Source organism: Entelurus aequoreus, linkage group LG02 (genome assembly GCF_033978785.1).
Source record: "Entelurus aequoreus isolate RoL-2023_Sb linkage group LG02, RoL_Eaeq_v1.1, whole genome shotgun sequence".
Taxonomy (NCBI): Eukaryota; Metazoa; Chordata; class Actinopteri; order Syngnathiformes; family Syngnathidae; genus Entelurus; species Entelurus aequoreus.
The window spans coordinates 10,273,070-10,293,859 of NC_084732.1; the positions used below are offsets into that span (position 1 = coordinate 10,273,070).

A 20,790-nucleotide genomic window follows, 5' to 3' on the forward strand; every position below is an offset into this window, starting at 1 on the left:
GATGGATATATTGTCAAACACCACTTGTATCCTCTACTGCTTGATTTGCAGCTACTATCGTCTCTGGCTTTCACAGAGAATATATTGTAGAACCACCAGGGACCAGACAACAAACTGTTGTTTTGGATTACAGTAAACAAACTTTGCTGTTGCTGACTTACTGCCCTCCGAGTTATAAATCAAATTCTAATCCATCAAGGAGTGTTGTGAATAAACATTACCTCTTATAAGATTAACAACTAATAACAATAAAGCCAATAAAACTTCATTCTTTGAACTGTTAACACCGTAATTCTAATTATTGTGTCCAGCAGATTACTGGTATCAATAACCATTGTCTTCTAGTCTTTTTTCTTAAAGCCATATTAAGCTATTCAACTCAATAAGAGGCTTTTCCTTTACTTTGTTTTAAATTACCAAGAGGTGTGAAGGATGACTTCAATGAGAAACAGTATAGACATGCTCGAATCATAAAATCAACCTTGAACTGCAGCTTAAGCTCCAGCTTTAGACTTTCAAGGTTGGTGAATGACTTCGCTATAGAATCTGTTTTTCCCTTAAAGATCTCCCAGGAGGGTTGAGAGTCTAGGCATAAAATAATGCTTAATGCAGGAGGGAGAACTGGCATTTTCTGTAATTTTTATTTGTGTTGCAGTGAGCAGCTGCATTTAGCAGAAAGTAAGAGAAAAAGTCATGAGTGAGAGTACGAGGTTGTCTAATGCAGTGTTTTTCAACCTTTTTTGAGCCAAGGCAAATTTTTTATGTTGAAAAAATCCGGAAGCACACCACCAGCAGAAAACGTTAAAAAATAAACTCAATTGACAGTAAAACGTTGTGTACTGTCACGACCTGTCACATCACACCGGGCCTTATTTTGAGTTGTTTTGCTGTTTTCCTCTATGTAGTGTTTTAGTTCTTGTCTTGCATTCCTCTTTTGGTGGCTTTTTCTCTTTTTTTGGTATTTTCCTGTAGCAGTTTCATGTCTTCCTTTGAGTGACATTTCCCGCATCTACTTTGTTTTAGCAATCAAGAATATTTCAGTTGTTTTTATCCTTCTTTGTGGGGACATTGTTGATTGTCATGTCATGTTCGGATGTACTTTGTGGACGCCATCTTTGCTCCACAATAAGTCTTTGCCGTCGTCCAGCATTCTGTTTTTGTTTACTTTGTAGCCAGTTCAGTTTTTGTTTCGTTCTGCATAGCCATCCCTAAGCTATAATGCAGTTTCTTAGGGGCACTCACCTTTTGTTTATTTTTGGTTTAAGCATTAGATACCTTTTTACCTGCACACTGCCTCCTGCTGTTCCCGACATCTACAAAGCAATTAGCTACCTGCTGCCACCTACTGATATGAAAGAGTATTACACGGTTACTCTGCCGAGCTCTAGACAACACCGACACTCAACAACAACACATAATTTGCAGGCTATAATTACTGGTTTGCAAAAAATATTTTTAACCCAAATAGGCACACCAGACTGTATCTCACGGCACACTAAACCACGGCACAGTGGTTGAAAAACACTGGTCTAATGAACGAGCATATCTCTGCTGATTGGAAATTAGTTTGGGTGAGAAAGAAAGCAGATGTATGCGTCTATATTGTTTCTGTGATCATGCAATGTACGGTGTTGATTTGATAGCATTGGTTCTAAAGACAGATGAGTGGCAGGCCTACACATATACAGAAGAAGACAGTCTCTCACCACTGGTATGGAATAAAGACAGCCTCTCTCTTTGACTCAATCTGATAAAGTAGGGGAATGGAGAAGGTATAGAAAGTACCTCGGGCAAAACCACCTCATCTACATGGCGGTACTAGCAGACATTGTATTAAGTCAGACAGACAGGGAGAGAGACACGCATAAAGGAAACGTGACGAATGGGCCACAGAATGACAAAGGAGGAAGATGCAATGGTAGCTGTAGAGGTATTTAGCCCAGGGCCCAGCCAGCAAATATTCTCCTGGCTGCTGGCTTACCTGAAATAAGGCAGCAACAAAGAAGCTGCAAATGAATGAGTGACTGTGAATAAACATGTGGACAAACACACACACACACACACACACACACACACACACACACACACACACACACACACACACACACACACACACACACACACACACACACACACACACACACACACACACACACACACACACACACACACACACACACACACACACACACGTTTTAGGTCCACAAGCATATACATACACACACACACACTTGTCTATTCTTTGTAGTTGCCATTAGCAACCAAATTAGGCCATGTCCTGCCTCTGAGAGCACAGGTTTGCAGGCAGGTTAGCGAGAGAGACAATATTTAGCTGCGCATTTGGGAATTACAAATTAAAACGTTCCAAGAGCCCACACAGTACAACCTAGGAATTCTTACAGGCCTTCCTTTGTTGAATATGCACAGCCAAAGTCAAGCCAAACTTCATATTTAGTGGGCAGTCTGTAGGACATTTTTGAAGAGTCATTATATCACTTATTTGCCAAATAAATAATAGCTAAACAGAGTGTTGGGTCAACTCCACATTATGCTCCAATTCATCAAACCTTTGTCACATGTGCATATGCTTCTTTAAACATGTATTTACTTCCTTTTGTTCTTCCTTTTTAATTTTCTTTCATCACTGCATAGGCAATCTATTGCTGCACATTTGACCCCCTTCTAGAAAATGGTTACATTTAAAGGGGACCTATGATTAATGTTCTAACTTGTACATGTTGTTACAATGTTAGATACACTTATTTAACAATTTCAATCAAATCAAATCAAATCAACTTTATTTATAAAGCACATTTCAAATTTACCACAGGGGTAGCCTAAGTGATGTACAATGGGCAGGTTAAAAGATAATACGAGAACCGAGCAAACACAACACAACACAAACAGAACACAATCAAAAATAAATAAATAAAACATAAAAACAGGTTCACAGCAGGTGTATTATGGGGCGCCATTACAGGATGGATATCACTCAGTGTTAAAAGCCATGGAACAAAAGTATGTTTTTAAGAGAGATTTAAAAACAGGAAGAGAGGAGGCTTGTGTAACACTAAGAGGTAGGTCGTTCCAGAGCTTGGGAGCAGCAGCGGCGAAAGCTCTGTCACCTCTAAGCTTCAGCCTTGTGTCAGGGACCGTCAGTAGCAGCTGATCGGCTGATCTTAGGGATCGGGTGGGGCAGTAAGGCTGAAGGAGGTCGGAGAGATATGTTGGCGCGAGGTTGTTTAGACATTTAAAAACAAATAAAAGGAGTTTAAAATTGATTTGGTAACGCACAGGGAGCCAGTGAAGGGACGCTAATATAGGGGTGATGTGCTCACGTCTGCGGGTCTGTGTTAGCAGACGAGCAGCAGAGTTCTGCACGAGCTGCAGGCGGGCGAGGGAGGCCTGGCTAATGCCTACATACAGGGCATTGCAGTAGTCAAGACGAGTCGAGATAAAGGCGTGGATTAATTTCTCGAGATTATGTCAAAGGCTCTAATCATAAGGTTCATGTATTTGGATACCTCTGCCCGCAGGGTTTTTGAGTATTTTGACGTTTGATTGACGGATCTGCTACTATGGGAATTTCTATATGGGCTCCAACCCCTCTGCTTTACAGACTGACAGACAGTAATGACATCTGCCTGGATATTGTGAGTTGTTGTGTTTTCTACAGTGATTATTGTGTGATCTATGTGTTATCCTAATGTCCTACCACTTGCTCTGATTTCTATAAAATATATATTCTTGTGTTTGTCTTTACATTTTACACGGGACTGTTTTGTCGAGATGGACCAGTATGACAATGGATTAGCCACCAAACTCCGACCTAAAGTGACAATGACATTTTGTCTTACAGTAGGAAGGGAATTAACATGGCCCCATTCGTCACGGTTGACCTGGCACATGAAACGTGAGGAATTTGGTGGGTGCACTATCCACTTTAGTTGCAGATTGCAATAGAGTGTTGAATATCTTAAAATGTGTGTTGTGGTAATTCCAACTTTGACCACACCGTCAGCTGCTATGTAGAATGGCGCTTACTATCATTTTTAGCAGACTGCATTGGAAAATGATTAGCCCCCCCATCTTCCTCTCTTGCGAGATCCACCCAGGAATGGGGCCATATGAATCCCTTTTCTACTGTAGTTTGAGAAAACAAGAGATGGTAGACAATGTATTGTAATTTGTATACAATATCGGAATGCATACAATAACACTAACATGTGACATGCAATTAAATACATGCTGTTAAAAAGTCTTTTTTTATGCAGCTCGGGAGTCTGTATTAATCAGAGATTGGGCAGGTGTACACAATGTTGTGACCGGCTGAATTTATATAATTTTTATGAAGTTTATTTTCAACGGTGTCTGGAAAGAAAATAGCGGTAATGTTTATTTTCCACATATTTATTATAAGTGAATATTCTCAAAACATAAATTATGATACTTTGGGAGAGGGTTGGGCATTGTTTCATTTGTAATCTGGGAATGCCTCCACCTACAAACATCTTTCAGACACACGAGCAAAATGAACACTGAAACACATCCAAAATATATTATTTAGACCACAAGGAGGTTTTTTAAATAGGGGTGTGAAAAATAGTTGATTTTCGAATGATTTGTGATTCTTACTTGCATTGATTCTTAATTGATTCAAAAAAATCTAAAATTAATTGTATTTTATTTTTTAATCTGTCCTGTCCAGACACTCAGGTATTGTATATTGTTGATGTAGATGCCCATATCTGCTATACATATTTACTTTAGAAAAGAGAAGTGTGGGATACTTCTCTCTTTGCCTTATTTGTATTTGACTTTATTAAATGTTTGGGTAGAATTGTAATAAATAAAATCAGATTTAATTTAAGTAATATAGAAATGTATCAAAGCTGTTTTGTTTTTTTAATCGATAATTGATTTGAATCGAATCATTACTCCAAGAATCAAATCAAATAAATCAAATTGTGTGGTGTCCAAAGATTCACAGCCCTAGTTTTAAATGTAGATTAAAATCATTATAGGTCCGCTTAAGAAGTAAACAAACTATCAATAATTGCTGAGACATGGAGATGGGGTCGGACTAAATAAACCCTGCTTCTACCTACTTCTTTTCAGACATGTTGACTTGTGCAAGTGTAAACATGAGGTTCCTTGATGTCATTTTGTTAAGCACGTTCAAAACAAATCAAGCCATGACCTTATTGACTAAACAAAGTAAGAGGATCCCATGTGAATGATGTCAAATATGCTATGAAGTGTTGAAGCTCAGTATCTGTGCCACCACGTCCCAATCCACTGGTTTGATGGGTAAAAGCAAAGTTGCTAATGTGATGACAGGACCCTGGGAGCACGCGAGACAAGAGGCCAGGTTGTACACAGGGATTTCTGCAGTGTCAAGGGATCAAACATGTGATGTGTGTCTTGGTTTAGTGAAAGCTTGTGGGCACGGTGTTGTCCGACTCGGTTACTTCCGCGCTGTGTTCCAGTGCTTGTGTCGCTTCAGGCCCAAACATTTGGCTTGGAATGATGGGTAAAGTGTGTGAAGTGTGTCTCTGCACTTCACCAACAAGTGGGACTGAGCAACCCATACTTGGCGAGGGGGGAATTCAAAGCTTTAGAGTGCCAAGCTCTCTTGTGATGAAGGTAGACGCTAAGAGCCAGGCTTTACTATAAGATTCAGGGGGGGTCTGAGTCAGAGCTAGAACACATAGGAGTATGTTACTTCTGATAAACTGGAAGCAATTAAAGGGTCTGCCTTCCCCAGCATAGGAAAGGTAGAGATCATGTGTAGTCAGAGCTTTATCTGGAAAGCGATATTAGATGAGTAACACACGGGTCAATGAATATTTGGTCTTGGCCACACTGGCCAGCATTCCGGATAAAAGCACAAGCCCTGCAGCCACTTGATAAAAAGGAAAATGCTAATCCATGGTGACAGTTGATGCTTTGGTGCCTTCCGGTACCAAACTCTCATTTGGTTCATGGCACCCTGGGGCATGAAACCTGCTGAAAGAAAGTATAATGCGATACCATTGCATCCTCAAGAAAAAAAACATTTGACCACAGCAAGGTTGACTTCTAGACAACATGTGTTATCTGTGTATGTTTTAGGAAAACATTGACAAATGTCATGACTTGTCGTGACAGATTTGGACTTTGTTTATGTTCCTGTGTTTTGCATGGTTTCCTTTCCAGCGCTCTTATTTTCAGTTCCACTTCCTGTCTGTCTTCTTTTGCGACTTATTCTCCAGACTGAGCACTGTTTTTTTTCACCAGCTGTCACTGATTGGCAATCAGAACACAACTGTTCCTTTGTTGGCAATCAGATACTAGCCCTGTCCTTTGAACAGGCCTGAATCTTTGTTTTTGCTGTGTGTAAAGAACCCTCATGCAGCATAGCTTTCCCTATGCTTGTACTGTATCTGTTTGTGTCTTCTTGTTCACTTCCCGTTTGCACCACTTTTTTCTGTTTTACCTGCATTTCCCCTGTCGTCTTTGCATACTGGGGTCATGCCCAACCCTGCAGGTCTTTTACACCGAAACATAACAGACGAACCTCATTTTCCTGCGAGCCAGTTGTACTGACATCACAACCGCCTAAATTTCTGTCCAAACTGTACAATGGAAACGTTGCTCGAATAGAAAGTTTTATTGGCATACTAACCAATGCAGGATGGAAGTGGTTTGTCCCAGACACGTCTGTCCCCACTAAGACAGGTCAGTGTACTGCTGCCATGGAGACTGTAGCCCGGGTTGCAGGAGTACAGGACAAAGGTGTTGGCATAATGGCCGTCGTCCTGGATTTTGTAACCATAACTAGGGACACCTGGTTCCTCACACCGTATCAGGTCAAAACCTAAAAGAAAACACAAGTAGTTTAGATGTCTTTTTTTTTTTTACAGACCTAATAAGTTTAGTAGTATTAGTTAGTAATATACTTTTCAATGAATATGTGGAAAACAAATAAATAGGGGTGTAAAATAAATTATTTTGTGTAATTTGTTAGTCCATTCTAAGGTATATAAAATTATAATTATTGAAGTATATGTATCATTTTTAAAGTAGGTAAAGTTTTCCCTCGTTTATGGCTGGTTATTTTGAATTATTTATTATAAATTGAATATTTTCATAGAGCATAACAAAGTGTTCACGAGATTGTAAACACAATTTTAACATCGGTACACGTAAAATAAAAATAACATCCACATACTCACTTTTGCAGACATAATATTAGAAGACAAAGAATACAAAAATGACCCACTTTAGAAGCCATGTCTGCTCGAGTGGCTAATACTACTGTAGTATTTCATTTAATGCTTGAAAAAGTTCAATTTAGTCATGAAATACATAGAACATATTTAAAAAACTGTGACAGAGTATACCGCAAACTTCAAAGCACAATGTGTCGAAGGACAACTACAATTTTGATTTAATGGTATAAAAGCAGTTTATTGTACTTTTGTACCTGTAAAGTTCTAATTATGTATTTATTTCAGTGTTAAATTCCCTGAGTGGACAGGATTAAACTTTTTTAAATCCTAACAATGGAGAGATGTGATCATATGCAGAATAACAAGTTTATGATGTTATTCCAATAATTCCTGGAGGCAAAATTAATTGTACTTGACATGTGGTTGTGCTTTAAGAATTGACATCCAATTTTTGCTAGTTTACAGAGCTGCTCTTGCACTTTGGTCCTAACCCTCTACAAAAATTGCTTATACAGTAAATCTGAAAGCTAGTTTCTTCCCCTGCCAGAAGTGAAATACATTGGTATATTGCTGACTGTGAAAACTATTCTCAAGAGTTTTGTAGTGCACGACACATTTTTTTTTTTTTTTGCTGTAACAGTCAAAGGCATCTCTTGACGACAACACTAAACCCGATTGCCCAGTAACTAATCCTAAATTGTTGTTTGCAAGAGGAAAAAGGGTATGTTTTTGAAAAAAAGCACAACAAATATTGTATAGCTATGAAATGTATGTTTAAAAAATCTATATTTTTTAACTCACTTGTGTAAGTAAGGTGAAAGCCCTGAGTGGTTCCAGAGGCGTTGCTGTTGAACTCCAGCCACAAGTGATTGGAGGTACTATTGATGACGTGACCCATCATGACTTCACGAGTGAAGTTGCCAAGGAGACGAGATGAACTGTTCTCTCCATCGTACACCTGTCAGTCAAAAACACATGATGATCGTCATGGTTAATGACTTTAAAATGAGCTCACAAGGTGTCCTCCTGTGATCCATGTTTTTGAAATGCATTTGATATAAGCAACCATAAACAACCATAAACAAGAAAAAACATCTATTTGCCATTTGTTCTTATGTGTTGATATTATGAATTTCAAAATAACTGGAGTAGGTTGTTTACTTCACACATACATGTAACATTGGCCATAACATGTATATATCATAACATATATGGCCAGGCTGCAGACATAGCACTACACATCAATAGTGACAGCCACTGGTTGGCTATGTTGTGTATTTAAGTAGCGCATGCAGAACCAACTACTTCTGTCATTTGTACTTGTCTCGAAGTAAATGTTTGTCAATGTTTCCATCATAATGCAATCTCTGAGGATTATTTCTGTGTCCGATTAAGCCTTTACTATCATTTGTGTTGTGTTTTTGTTCTAAAAGGACAGCTTGACATTAATATGTTTTAGTCTCTACTGTCTGTTTTCTTATAGGCAAGAAATTTGGATGGCAGAGCAGTGACATTTGTGCGAGACACAAGTAGGCATTTGACTGCCGTTTAAAGGGAAGTATCCCCACTCTGCAGCCCCAATTCTCCATAACACTATCTGGCGTTGTGGGACATCCTGACGGATTAGTGATGACAGCTACTGTATTTTGTCCCTACCACTTTTCTGATTACCAAAAATTGCCCCAGTCACACTACATTTACATTTTCACTACACAGGGATTAACACATTATTGCATTAAACTACAATATGTGGAATCCATTAGATGATCACAACCTTGTCCATTATGGGATGAAGGCAAAACAAGGTATTACCTTTTATGTAGCGAAAACAATACTGTTGCAAAGTCAATACTGAACCCAATGAATGCAAGGACTGAACATGCAGTATATGTATGTGTTTTGATCAATACAAAATAAACTATTCCCACCAACGGTTAGGGTTAAGCTAAATACAATCATATAAACGCTAAGCTATCAAAACAATTAATAGACACCTTAGCTTTGTGATATAGGTGACAAAGAACATTTGTGTTTTAACTAATAATAAAGCTCTTGACTGAAAAAATGCCATGGTCAAATTTTTTTTATCTAGAATGTTATTAAATAAAAACCGCAATCGGATGTAAATACATTTTTTACAGCACCCCTACTTAATGTACAGTCATGATTTATCTACTACTGAACCACTGTACGCATTAGTCAACATTTGTCAAAACATGCAGACCTACTGTGTGACCTGTACAATTATTTTCGTGACAAATACACTACACCAATTCCAAAAAGTTTGACCACAAAAGTCGGGTTGAGATAAAAATGTCACCAACAGCTCAATGTGCTTTACAAAGCACCCACTGTAGGTTTAGGGTGTTTAGCCCAATCACCATGAAAGAGGACTGACAAGCGCAAGTCTTTAAGATTGCAACGAGATGGGTTAAAAAACAAGGCTGCCATCAAGTAAAACATCTTTCTATTAGTGCAGCGGTGTGCAAACCTTTTGACTTGGGGGTGGCACTGGGCAAAACGTTTTTTTCGACTGATTGTTAAGTAACAATATATATAGCCTATGTGTACATATTATATTATCATAATGGAAATATAATAACAATGAATATAATTGAATATTAAGAGTATGTTAAAGTTAGACTCCTACATTGTTTACTTCCCTGACAACCTCTTTAAATTTTTGTAATCAATCAGAAATATCAAGCAGCTAAAATGCGGCAAACATGGATAAGTGTGGAGAGAATGTTTGCATTTTTCCCATCATGCAATGTAATGGATTTAAATGGGTGTAGTTTAGAATTTATTACGGTATTTGGAATTTTTTTTAAAATATCCGCGACATTCAGTGAGCAGTTTGTTTTATGTGTGACCGTGACTTTTTGCGCTGTTTTCTTTTTTTTTTTTTTTTTTTGCGCGACAAGGTAAGAAAAGTTGTTTGGATTGGGTCATGGAAGTAAATGCTATGCTATATTCACTTCACAATTCAAAGACCTGTTTTACTCTCATTGTTTGCAATGAGTGAAATTAATTTGGAAACACTCGCGGGCAGGATTCCTTCTCTAGCTCATGGCGTCTCGCGGGCTAAACTGAAGACGCCAGCGGGCCGCACTTGGCCAGCGGGCTGACGTTTAGACACCACTAAAATAGCGATTAGTCATTTGCCATTTGTCAGATTATTACAAAAATATTAATAAATCATATGTAACTACGGAGGAGGTGTGTTTGTGCGTGTGTGCAACTTCTCAACCTTTGTTTAGTTGTGAACTAAAATGTCTTTTACCAAAATCCAATCCAAACTTCTGCTTGGGTATCTTTCTGTAGATTTCTGTCAGATTGGACATTATGACATGAGGTGAAAGAAGATGTTCCACCCAAAGCACACGGCATAGTAGAAAAATCGAATATGTGAAACAAAGGCGAGAAAACAATCAACGTAATAAAAAAAAAAAAATGTCCAACATGTTTTCCCCTCCATGTTCCCCACTTCCAACATCACTATCCCTAATGTTCCCTCCCTCTCTGACGCTGTGCGCTTGTGTAAAACTCAGTATGGTTAATGAAAAGCCCTGCAGCTCATAAATCAACATGTCACCATCTGCCACCCTGTTCCCACTGTCTGGTGGACTCTCTTAACCCTCCAACCAGCTCTTTTCGTATATAACAAAAATCTTATTTTTTTAACCTCATGGTCAGGTTATTGGATCAAATATGGTTCAAGCACATTAGTAGCAGGTTTTAAATGCAAACATTTTGTAGAACTGTAATGATCTGCTCACTTTTGGCCTTAACTCTTGTGTGGTGTTCATATTGTTGTTACTCAGCCAGTGTTTGTGGGTCTGATGGACCCGTTGCATTTTGTAGCTTTTAATGCCTCACAATCAAACACTTTTATGTTAAAATACTGACTTATCCCAAAAAACATCTGTAATGAAGTGCTTCGAGAAGCTGGTAAAGGAATACATTGTCTCCAGACTCCCCCCCACATTCGACCCATACCAGTTTGCTTATCGCCCTAACCGCTCCACAGAGGACGTCATCTCCTCTACACTCCACCTGAGCTTAGAACATCTAGAAGGAAAGGACACACACGTGCGGATGTTGTTTCTGGACGTCAGCTCGGCATTCAACACAATCATCCCGCAGCACTTGGTGAGCAAACTGGCCCTCCTTGGATTCAGTACCCCCCTATGCAACTGGGTGCTTGACTTCCTCTCAGACAGACCCCAATCTGTGAGAGTGGGCAACAACACCTCCAGTGCCATCTCCCTGAGCACCGGCTCCCCCCAGGGCTGCGTCCTGAGTCCACTGCTGTTCACGTTGATGACCCATTACTGCTGCGCCAGGTCCACTACCAACCACATTGTGAAGTACACAACAGTAGTGGGCCTCATCCGTGACAACAACGACATGGACTAAAGGGAGGAGGTGAAACATCTGGTTGACTCGTGCAGAACCAACAACCTGGTCCTGAACGTCGACAAGACCAAAGAGATCATTGTCGACTTCAGGAAGCACCAGTCCAGCCACGCTCCACTCTTCATCAACGGCACAGATATGGTAAGCAGCAACAAGTTCCTGGGGGTGCAGATAACTGACAATATAACCTGGTCCCTACACACCGGAGCTCTTGTAAAAAAAGCTCAGCAGCGCATGCACTTTTTGCGTGGGATGAAAAGAGCACAGCTCCCTCCCCCCATTCTCAGCACATTCTACAGAGGCACTATAGAGAGCCTGCTGACCAACAGCATCTCTGTCTGGACTGGAGCCTGCAGTGCCTCAGACTGGAAGTCTCTCCAGAGAGTGGTGAGGACGGCGGAAAAGATCATCAGGACTCCTCTTCCTCCTATCCAGGAGATCGCAAAAAGCCGCTGCCTGACCAGGGCTCAGAAAATCTGCAGAGACTCCTCCCACCCCCACCAAGGACTGTTTTCACTGCTGGACTCTAGAAAGAGGTTCCGCAGCTTCCGTAGCAGAACCTCCAGGTTCTGTAACATATTCTTCCCTCAGGCCGTAAGACTCTTGAACGCATAATAATAATTGCCTCAATTCTTCCCAAAAATGGATGAACTCGCTGGAATATAAAGACAATATAACATACATCCATAAATGTGGATGCATATGCAAAAGTGCAATATATTTATCTGTACAGTAATCTATTTATTTATATCTGCACCTTATTGCTTTTTTATCCTGCACTACCATGAGCTATTGCAACAAAATTTTGTTCTTATCTGTACTGTACAGTTCAAATTTGAATGACAATAAAAAGTAAGTCTAAGTCTAAGTCTAAGACCCACAAACATTGGCTGAGTAACAACAATATGAACGTTGCATGGACATTTATCTGCCAGTTTCTGCAACCTACAGGGATTCTTCTTTTGTGTTTCTGCACCTGCGGTTCCCACACAAGGTTGCAACATTGTTTGTCAACACTGTCTGCTCTCATTTTCTCGCACATTTGACCCTCTGATGTTCTGTGTACCTACACTCTGTCGTCCCCCTGTCTGTGTGTGTGTGTGTGTGTGTGTGTGTGTGTGTGTGTGTGTGTGTGTGTGTGTGTGTGTGGTACACAGAACATCAATTTCCACACTTTTATTAGCCCCGGGTCCAGTGGACCCGAACATCTTATATGTAATAGAAGTGTGTAGGAGGGGTGTATGGTGTGTGTTCATTAAATATGTATTCTGATATATGTTCTTCACAGAAAATGAGCCAAAGCCAGTGAGTCTCAGTTTGAAAAATTAATTAATTGTATCATTTTTCTTTTAATAAAAATCGAAAACGGGTCCCACAGACCCGAACACCACACAAGGGTTAAAGGCCTACTGAAACCCACTACTACCGACCACGCAGTCTGATAGTTTATATATCAATGATGAAATTTTAACATTGCAACACATGCCAATACGGCCGGGTTAACTTATAAAGTGCAATTTTAAATTTCCCGGCAAACTTCCGGCTGAAAACGTTTCGATATGATGACCTTTGCGCGTGACGTCAATGGTTGACGCGGTAGTATTGAATTGAATCCAATACAAAAAGCTCTGTTTTCATCTCAAAATTCCACAGTATTCTGGACATCTGTGTTGGTGAATCTTTTGTCATTTGTTTAATGAACAATGGAGACTGCAAAGAAGAAAGTTGTAGGTGGGATCGGTGTATTAGCGGCGGACTACAGCAACACAACCAGGAGGACTAGTTTGAGGATAGCAGACGTGCTAGCCGAACGACCTCACCTTGACTTCCTCCATCTCCGGGCCGCCAACCGCATCGGTGATCGGGTGAAGTCCTTAATCGTGCCGTCGATCACTGGAACGCAGGTGAGCACGGGTCGTGATGAGCAGATGAGAGCTGGCGTAGGTGCAGAGCTAATGTTTTTAGCATAGCTCTGTCGAGGTTCCGTAGCTAAGTTAGCTTCAATGGCGTCGTTAGAAACAGCATTGCTAAGGTTCGCCAGCCTGGAAAGCATTAACCGTGTTACATGTTACATGTCCAGAGTTTGGTAGTATTGTTGATCTTCTGGCTATCCTTCCAGTCAGGGACTTATTTGTTTTGTTTCTATATGCAGTAAAGCCCGATGCTATCACGTTAGCTCAGTAGCTAAAGAGCTTCGCCGATGTATTGTCGTGGAGATAAAAGTCACTGTGAATGTCCATTTCGCGTTCTCGACTCTCATTTTCAAGAGGATATAGTATCCGAGGTGGTTTAAAATACAAATCCGTGATCCACAATAGAAAAAGGAGAGAGTGTGGAATCCAATGAGCCCTTGTACCTAAGTTACGGTCAGAGCGAAAAAAGATGCATTCTGCACTGCACGCTAGTCCTTCACTTTCACGTTCCTCATCCACGAATCTTTCATCCTCGCTCAAATTAATGGGGAAATCGGCGCTTTCTCGGTCCGAATCGCTCTCGCTGCCGGTGTAAACAATAGGAGATTGTGAGCAGTCCTTCCTCCGGTGTCGTCACGCTACTTCCGGTAGGGGCAAGGCTTTTTTTTTATCAGAGACCAAAAGTTGCGAACTTTATCGTCGTTGTTCTATACTAAATCCTTTCAGCAAAAATATGGCAATATCGCGAAATGATCAAGTATGACACATAGAATGGATCTGCTATCCCCGTTTAAATAAAAAAAAATCATTTCAGTAGGCCTTTAAACTTAATGGAACTGTCAAACAAATGGCTTTTGTTGGAATTATTCACCTCAAACTTCTTCTGGAGGTGTTCACTTCCCATTTCTAAAGCTAAGACAACCTACAAAGGAAACTTTTTTTTTTAAATTTTAGTCGTAAGTATATTTAAAAAACTATTTGAGAGATTTGCCATCTTGCATTTGCATAGATATCCAGCAAATCCCTCTGTCTCACTTGTTGCTCTATTCAAAGCTCACTTGGAAGAGCCTTGATTTTCCAACTCACTTCAAATCTGCCATATTATAACCATTTGCGCAATGGATTTTTATCTAATCTTTCCAGTTGACATATCCAATATTTGCCTGTTGTATTCCCGATTCCAAATAAACATATTTTTAAGAAACACTTCAACTTTTGGAAAATATGCTGCCTCTTACTGATTTGTTGTTAAATACTAGGCTCCAAATCAGGTGTCTGCAAACCGTTGCTCTGGAGCCGCAAGTGGTTATTCTACCTCCTTGTTGCGGCTCCTTCAGATTTATTTTTAATCCTGGAGTGAGAAAAGTGAGCATTTTCAAAGAGCGTTCTATCATTTCCGGCTGTCTGTGAGGCCTGGAACGCACACAGGCTGAGCCCTGAGGCGCAATAAAGGCGAGTAAAAGAGACTGGAAGCCTGTGTGTTCAATCCAGCTTCTCCAGTGTGCAACCCCTTGGCTAAGTAAACCATGAATACTTGCCAAAAAATAAAAGAGCAAAGAAAAAAATAGTTTCATTTTGTTTTTCCTTTAAAATGAAAAATGAAAAAGATGAACAATTTTAAAACTTTTTTTGGCTCAATACTATTTTATTCCCAGTGGAATAGGTGGAAAACATTTTGACAAAAAGAGGTTGCAGCCCCTGCTCTAGATCAATCAGATATAGAGGAATCCTCAAAGTCGAAGGCTTTGTCAATCAAATAACCTACATTTTGGTTTACAGTAATCCGCAGTGTTTTGATACATTCATGTATATATATATACATACACACATATATTCATTTACATATATATATATATATATATATATATATATATATATATATATATACACACACATACATACACACATATATACATATATATACATAAACACATGTATACGGTATATGTACGTATACACGCACACATATATGTTTATATATAAATATATGTATATATTCAAAAGTGTTAGGTAATCATATATCAGCATTACATGTATTTGTTCAAAAACTTGTTAACGGTTTTATCTTAAGTACAGTCAGGGTTTATACCATTTTTGCATCATCTTTTTCATTATAATAATTTTTCTTAACTTGAATAATCACATAATTACTGTAGCTGTTGCTGAGAGTGTGCATGCTTTAAATATGTGTCATAAATATTAATAAATAAGTTAATGATGTAGAGTTATAAAATATTATTAGAAAATGTGTGATTGTAAAATCTCCTGAGCAAAATGTAAATGTATTGTGTTAATTGTATTGCAAAGCGGAACGATTGTTGTGACAGTAAACAAGGCAGAACATGCAAGAGGGGAGGGTGCTTGAGCACGCTGTCTTCAGCTCCTCGAAAGCTTTAAAGGCCTACTGAAATGATTTTTTAAAATTTAAACGGGGATAGCAGATCCATTCTATGTGTCATACTTGATCATTTCGCGATAGTGCCATATTTTTGCTGAAAGGATTTAGTAGAGAACATCGACGATAAAATTCGCAACTTTTGGTCACTGATAAAAAAAGCCTTGCCTGTACCGGAAGTAGCGTGACGTCGCAGGTTGAAAGGCTCCTCACATTTCCCCATTGTTTACACCAGCAGCGGGAGCGATTCGGACCGAGAAAGCAACAATTACCCCATTAATTTGAGCGAGGATGAAAGATTTGTGGATGAGGAACGTGAGAGTGAAGGACTAGCGTGCAGTGCAGAATGCATCTTTTTTCGCTCTGACCGTAACTTAGGTAAAAGGGCTCATTGGATTTCACACTTTCTACTTTTTCTATTGTGGATCACAGATTTGTATTTTAAACCACCTCGGATACTATATCCTCTTGAAAATGAGAGTCGAGAACGCGAAATGGACATTCACAGTGACTTTTATCTCCACGACACTACATCGGTGAAGCACTTTAGCTATGGAGCTAACGTGATAGCATTGTACTTAAATGCAGATAGAAACAAAAGAAATAAGCCCCTGACTGGAAGGATAGACAGCAGATCAACAATACTACTATCAGGAGACACCGAACCAAACACTGGACCTGTAACCACACGGTTAATGCTGTGCCGCCTGTCGAAGCCTAGCAATGCTGTTGCTAACGACGCCATTGAAGCTAACTTAGCTACGGGACCTCGTCAGAGCTATGATAAAAACAATAGCGCTCCACCTACGCCAGCCTTCATCTGCTCATCAACACCCGTGCTCACCTGCGTTCCAGCGATCGACGGCGCGACGAACAACTTCACCTGATCATCATAGCGCGTCTGCTATCCTCAAAGTCCTCCTGGTTGTGTTGCTGCAGCCAGCCGCTAATACACCGATCCCACCTACAGCTTTCTTCTTTGCAGTCTCCATTGTTCATTAAACAAATTGCAAAAGATTCGCCAACACAGATGTCCAGAATATTGTGGAATTTTGCGATGAAAACAGAGCTGTTTGTATTGAGATACAACGTGTCCGAATACTTCCGCTTCAACCATTGACGTCACGCGCATACGTCATCATACATAGACGTTTTCAACCAGAAGTTTTGCGGGAAATTTAAAATTGCACTTTATAAGTTAACCCGGCCGTATTGGCATGTGTTGCAATGTTAAGATTTCATCATTGATATATAAACTATCAGACTGCGTGGTCGGTAGTTGTGGGTTTCAGTAGGCCTTTCAGTGTATTCGATGATTTGTGTAAAACTTAAAGCAAGTGATTATTAGAACCTCTTTTCGTTACAAGCAGCCAACGAGGTATTGTATTTGTGTAATTGAATTTCTTTCCGAGTGTTTATTGATGTGAAATCAAAGTCTGATGTACTGTATTGTACTGTATTTTGTAAGTTCTCACGGTGTGTTGGCGTGGATGGTGTGTACAGCAAGAAGGAGTCGTCAATAAACGCCCGTTTTACAAAAAATAACTTTCCTGTGTTGCCGTGTATCCAAAGGACCTACAATTACTCTTAGATTAATTATAATTACGACCATTAATCCAGGCAGCACGGTGGAAGAGGGGTTAGTGCGTCTGCCTCACATTACGAAGGTCCTGAGTAGTCGTGAGTTCAATCCCGGCCTCGGGATCTTTCTGTGTGGAGTTTGCATGTTCTCCCCATGACTGCGTGGGTTCCCTCCGGGTACTCCGGGTACTCCGGCTTCCTCCCACCTCCAAAGACATGCACCTGGGGATAGGTTGATTGGCAACACTAAATTGGCCCTAGTGTGTGAATGTGAGTGTGAATGTTGTCTGTCTATCTGTGTTGGCCCTGCCATGAGGTGACGACTTGTCCAGGGTGTACCCCGCCTTCCACCCGATTGTAGCTGAGATAGGCTCCAGCGCCCCCGCAAACCCAGAAGGGAATAAGCGGTAGAAAATGGATGGATGGATGGGCCATTAATCCACACGCGTCCTTTTTTACCCTCGGGCCGTGTCGTAGCGGGGGGTAACTTGGCTGCAGTTCATATGCCACAAGCTGAGCCACAAGCGAGCAGAAATGGACAAAGGAAAGGCTACATTATGGAAAATATCAGGTTTAAAGCCATGGCAAGTTGTTCTTCCGACAAGAAAGGACTATTTTTCGGCGTGAGTAGAGATGACATCACTGCAGTGAATGCCTGCTGTGTGCGTCGTGGATGATGTTTCACTTCCGTGTTCAGATGGCATAAAGATTGCATAAAAGCTCAACAGAAATAAAAGACGGTCGGCAGGAAGTCGAAAGTTAAAGTTAAAGTAGCAATGATTGTCACACACACACGAGGTGTGGTGAAATGTGTCCTCTGCATTTGACCCATCCCCTTGTTCACCCACAGGGAGGTGAGGGGAGCAGTGGGCAGCAGTGGTGCCGCGCCCGGGAATCATTTTGGTGATTTAACCCCCAATTCCAACCCTTGATGCTGAGTGCCAAGCAGGGAGGTAATGGGTCCCATTTTTATAGTCTTTGGTATGACTCGGCCGGAGTTTGAACTCACAACCTACCGATCTCAGGGCGGACACTCTAACCACTAGGCCACTGAGTAAAAGGAGACTTTTTTCCATTGCAAACAGTCGATCTGACATCAAAACGTGTCAAGACATTTCTCAAACCTATCACACACATTTTTGTCTTCAAAATAAAAGTGTTACACTTTAAATCCGGTTTAACTACATTGACAAAATACAAATGTCTTACATTAAGATCATGCTTTGTCAGAGATGTATTGTAATGTTGTTCTATGATAATTGCACCTAAATAAATAGTTGAGGAAAATGGGGAGGGGATTTTTCTGGCTGGCTGAAATATCATGTACATTTGTTTATAACATGTTGTGGTTGAGTCCTCAATTATAGAATGATGAGCAGGCCAAATATTACATTTTATTAATTAATAGAGAATGTTAAAACATTGTCATGCAGCAATATAAAGACCATTAACTTGTACAATATGTAATGTACAGAATAGCAGACACATTTATTCAGGCACAGAAATATCACAGATTATAGCTGGGATAGACTCCAGCCCCCCACCAAAAGGGACAAGTGGTAGAAAATGAATAGATAGATTTTACCAAACATCTATGACAATCAAAACATGATCATAACAAACCACATTTTGTGTTATCAATGCGTGAAACTGGTATCAAAACATTGAAGTGTAGCTCTTCCTCTGAATGCAAGTGCTCCTACAGCAGGAATACAAATTCTGTATTTCTACAAAATTTGGCCAGACACCAACAAACAGCAGCTTTTTTATTTTTATTTTATTGTTATTTAATCATGTTTGGCCTTCTTGTGTTGAAAAAAACAATGTTTAAAACACATTTCCATAAAGGAAATTAATTGTCCCTTCATGGTGTTTAAAATGATCTGTCTAGGGTACACTTATTAATGCTGAAAAAGTATAACTATCTGTGATTAATTGCGATTCATTTTGAGTTAACTATGAACAAAATGTGAATAATCACGATTAAATATGTTGATTTTTGACAGCCCTAATCATAATTAATGACAGAATGCTACTTTCTTGCACAATGCAGATTAATTTATAGAGACCAATATTTGGATGCAAATACAATTTTATCGTCAGAATGTCATACATGAACATTTCTTAAATGTTTTAGTTGCATGCACATCAATGATTTACTTAAAATTTGCTAAATTTGATCTAAAGTACAATCTGGGTTTACTTTGAAGTAAAATTTGCCAGCAAACACACCAGTTGGCGTATCTACACATACCCTTATACTTACGCTATTCAAAACTAATTTAGTCTCACATATACGACAAAACAACGAGCTGCCTTCTATGACATACCAAAATGTTCATCAGAGTTGATTGTTGGCCACAATGATGTCACCTTAAAATAACAGGATTTATTATTTATTAATGCTTATTTCATTGGAAACATTTCCACCATTTTTTATATTTTATTAAATCAAATTAAACTTTTTGGAAAGTCAGATGGAGCCCTGCTAATACAATCCAACCACACACGAGCTCAGTCAACATTCCTACTGAAATGTGATAATACAATCTGAACACATACTGGCTTAACCATACCCTCAGGCCTGATAATACTGCTAGGCGGCATCGGGAACACAAACAATTTTAGATAGCGTCTGTGTCAAAAGTCACAACTGTAAAATAACCATTATCGCTGCTCTTAACGCACACAACACAATGGGGACATCAGACGTGAGATGGCTTGAGATAATTTGACGTAATTCTGCAGTGGCTACAGGATAGAGTTGCCAAATGGGACACATTTGTTGAAACAGTTCTTTGCATGCTTGTTATATAGTTTTACATTACATTTTCAATGATAATAATGTTAGTAAATTATCTAAAAATATGTAGTACATTACATGTGACAAGTAAGTGTCAAAAAGACAGCCAAAAGAGGTTGGTAGATGAAAATAAATCTAAATGCAACCAATTGCAGGAAATGCAGTCTTGATTTTCAAAATTTTATTTCGGGCTTTGCGCGGCAGCACTTCGTGCAGATAGAAATGTTCCTCTTTTTCGGCAGTTTTCCCTTTTTTTTCTTAACAAATTTAAGATGTAATTTTTTCAGATTCGCAGTGTTTTTTCCTCCAGGTTCTAGTGTCAATGTTGCCCTGCCGCTGTATGCCAGAAGCCTCCACTGCTTACATGATTTTGCGATGTTGCAATCGTGCTAATTGTAATTCAAATGTGCTTGCATCACAGGCATGTCATCCTTTCCTTGTTTACATTGACAGGTATGTTGTTTT

General features: G+C 39.6%; 1 protein-coding gene across 1 annotated transcript in view; it reads right to left on the reverse strand.

Moving 5' to 3' along the window:
* Positions 1 to 20,790, reverse strand: part of LOC133630056 (CUB and sushi domain-containing protein 1-like) — a 426,532-nt gene that overhangs the window by 242,166 nt on the left and 163,576 nt on the right. The window contains exons 17-18 of the mRNA XM_062021303.1: positions 8,016 to 8,172; positions 6,668 to 6,859 (exon numbers count right to left, since the gene is read on the reverse strand). Of these exons, the coding sequence (XP_061877287.1) occupies positions 6,668 to 6,859; positions 8,016 to 8,172 (349 nt within the window). The remainder of the gene's footprint in view (positions 1 to 6,667; positions 6,860 to 8,015; positions 8,173 to 20,790) is intronic.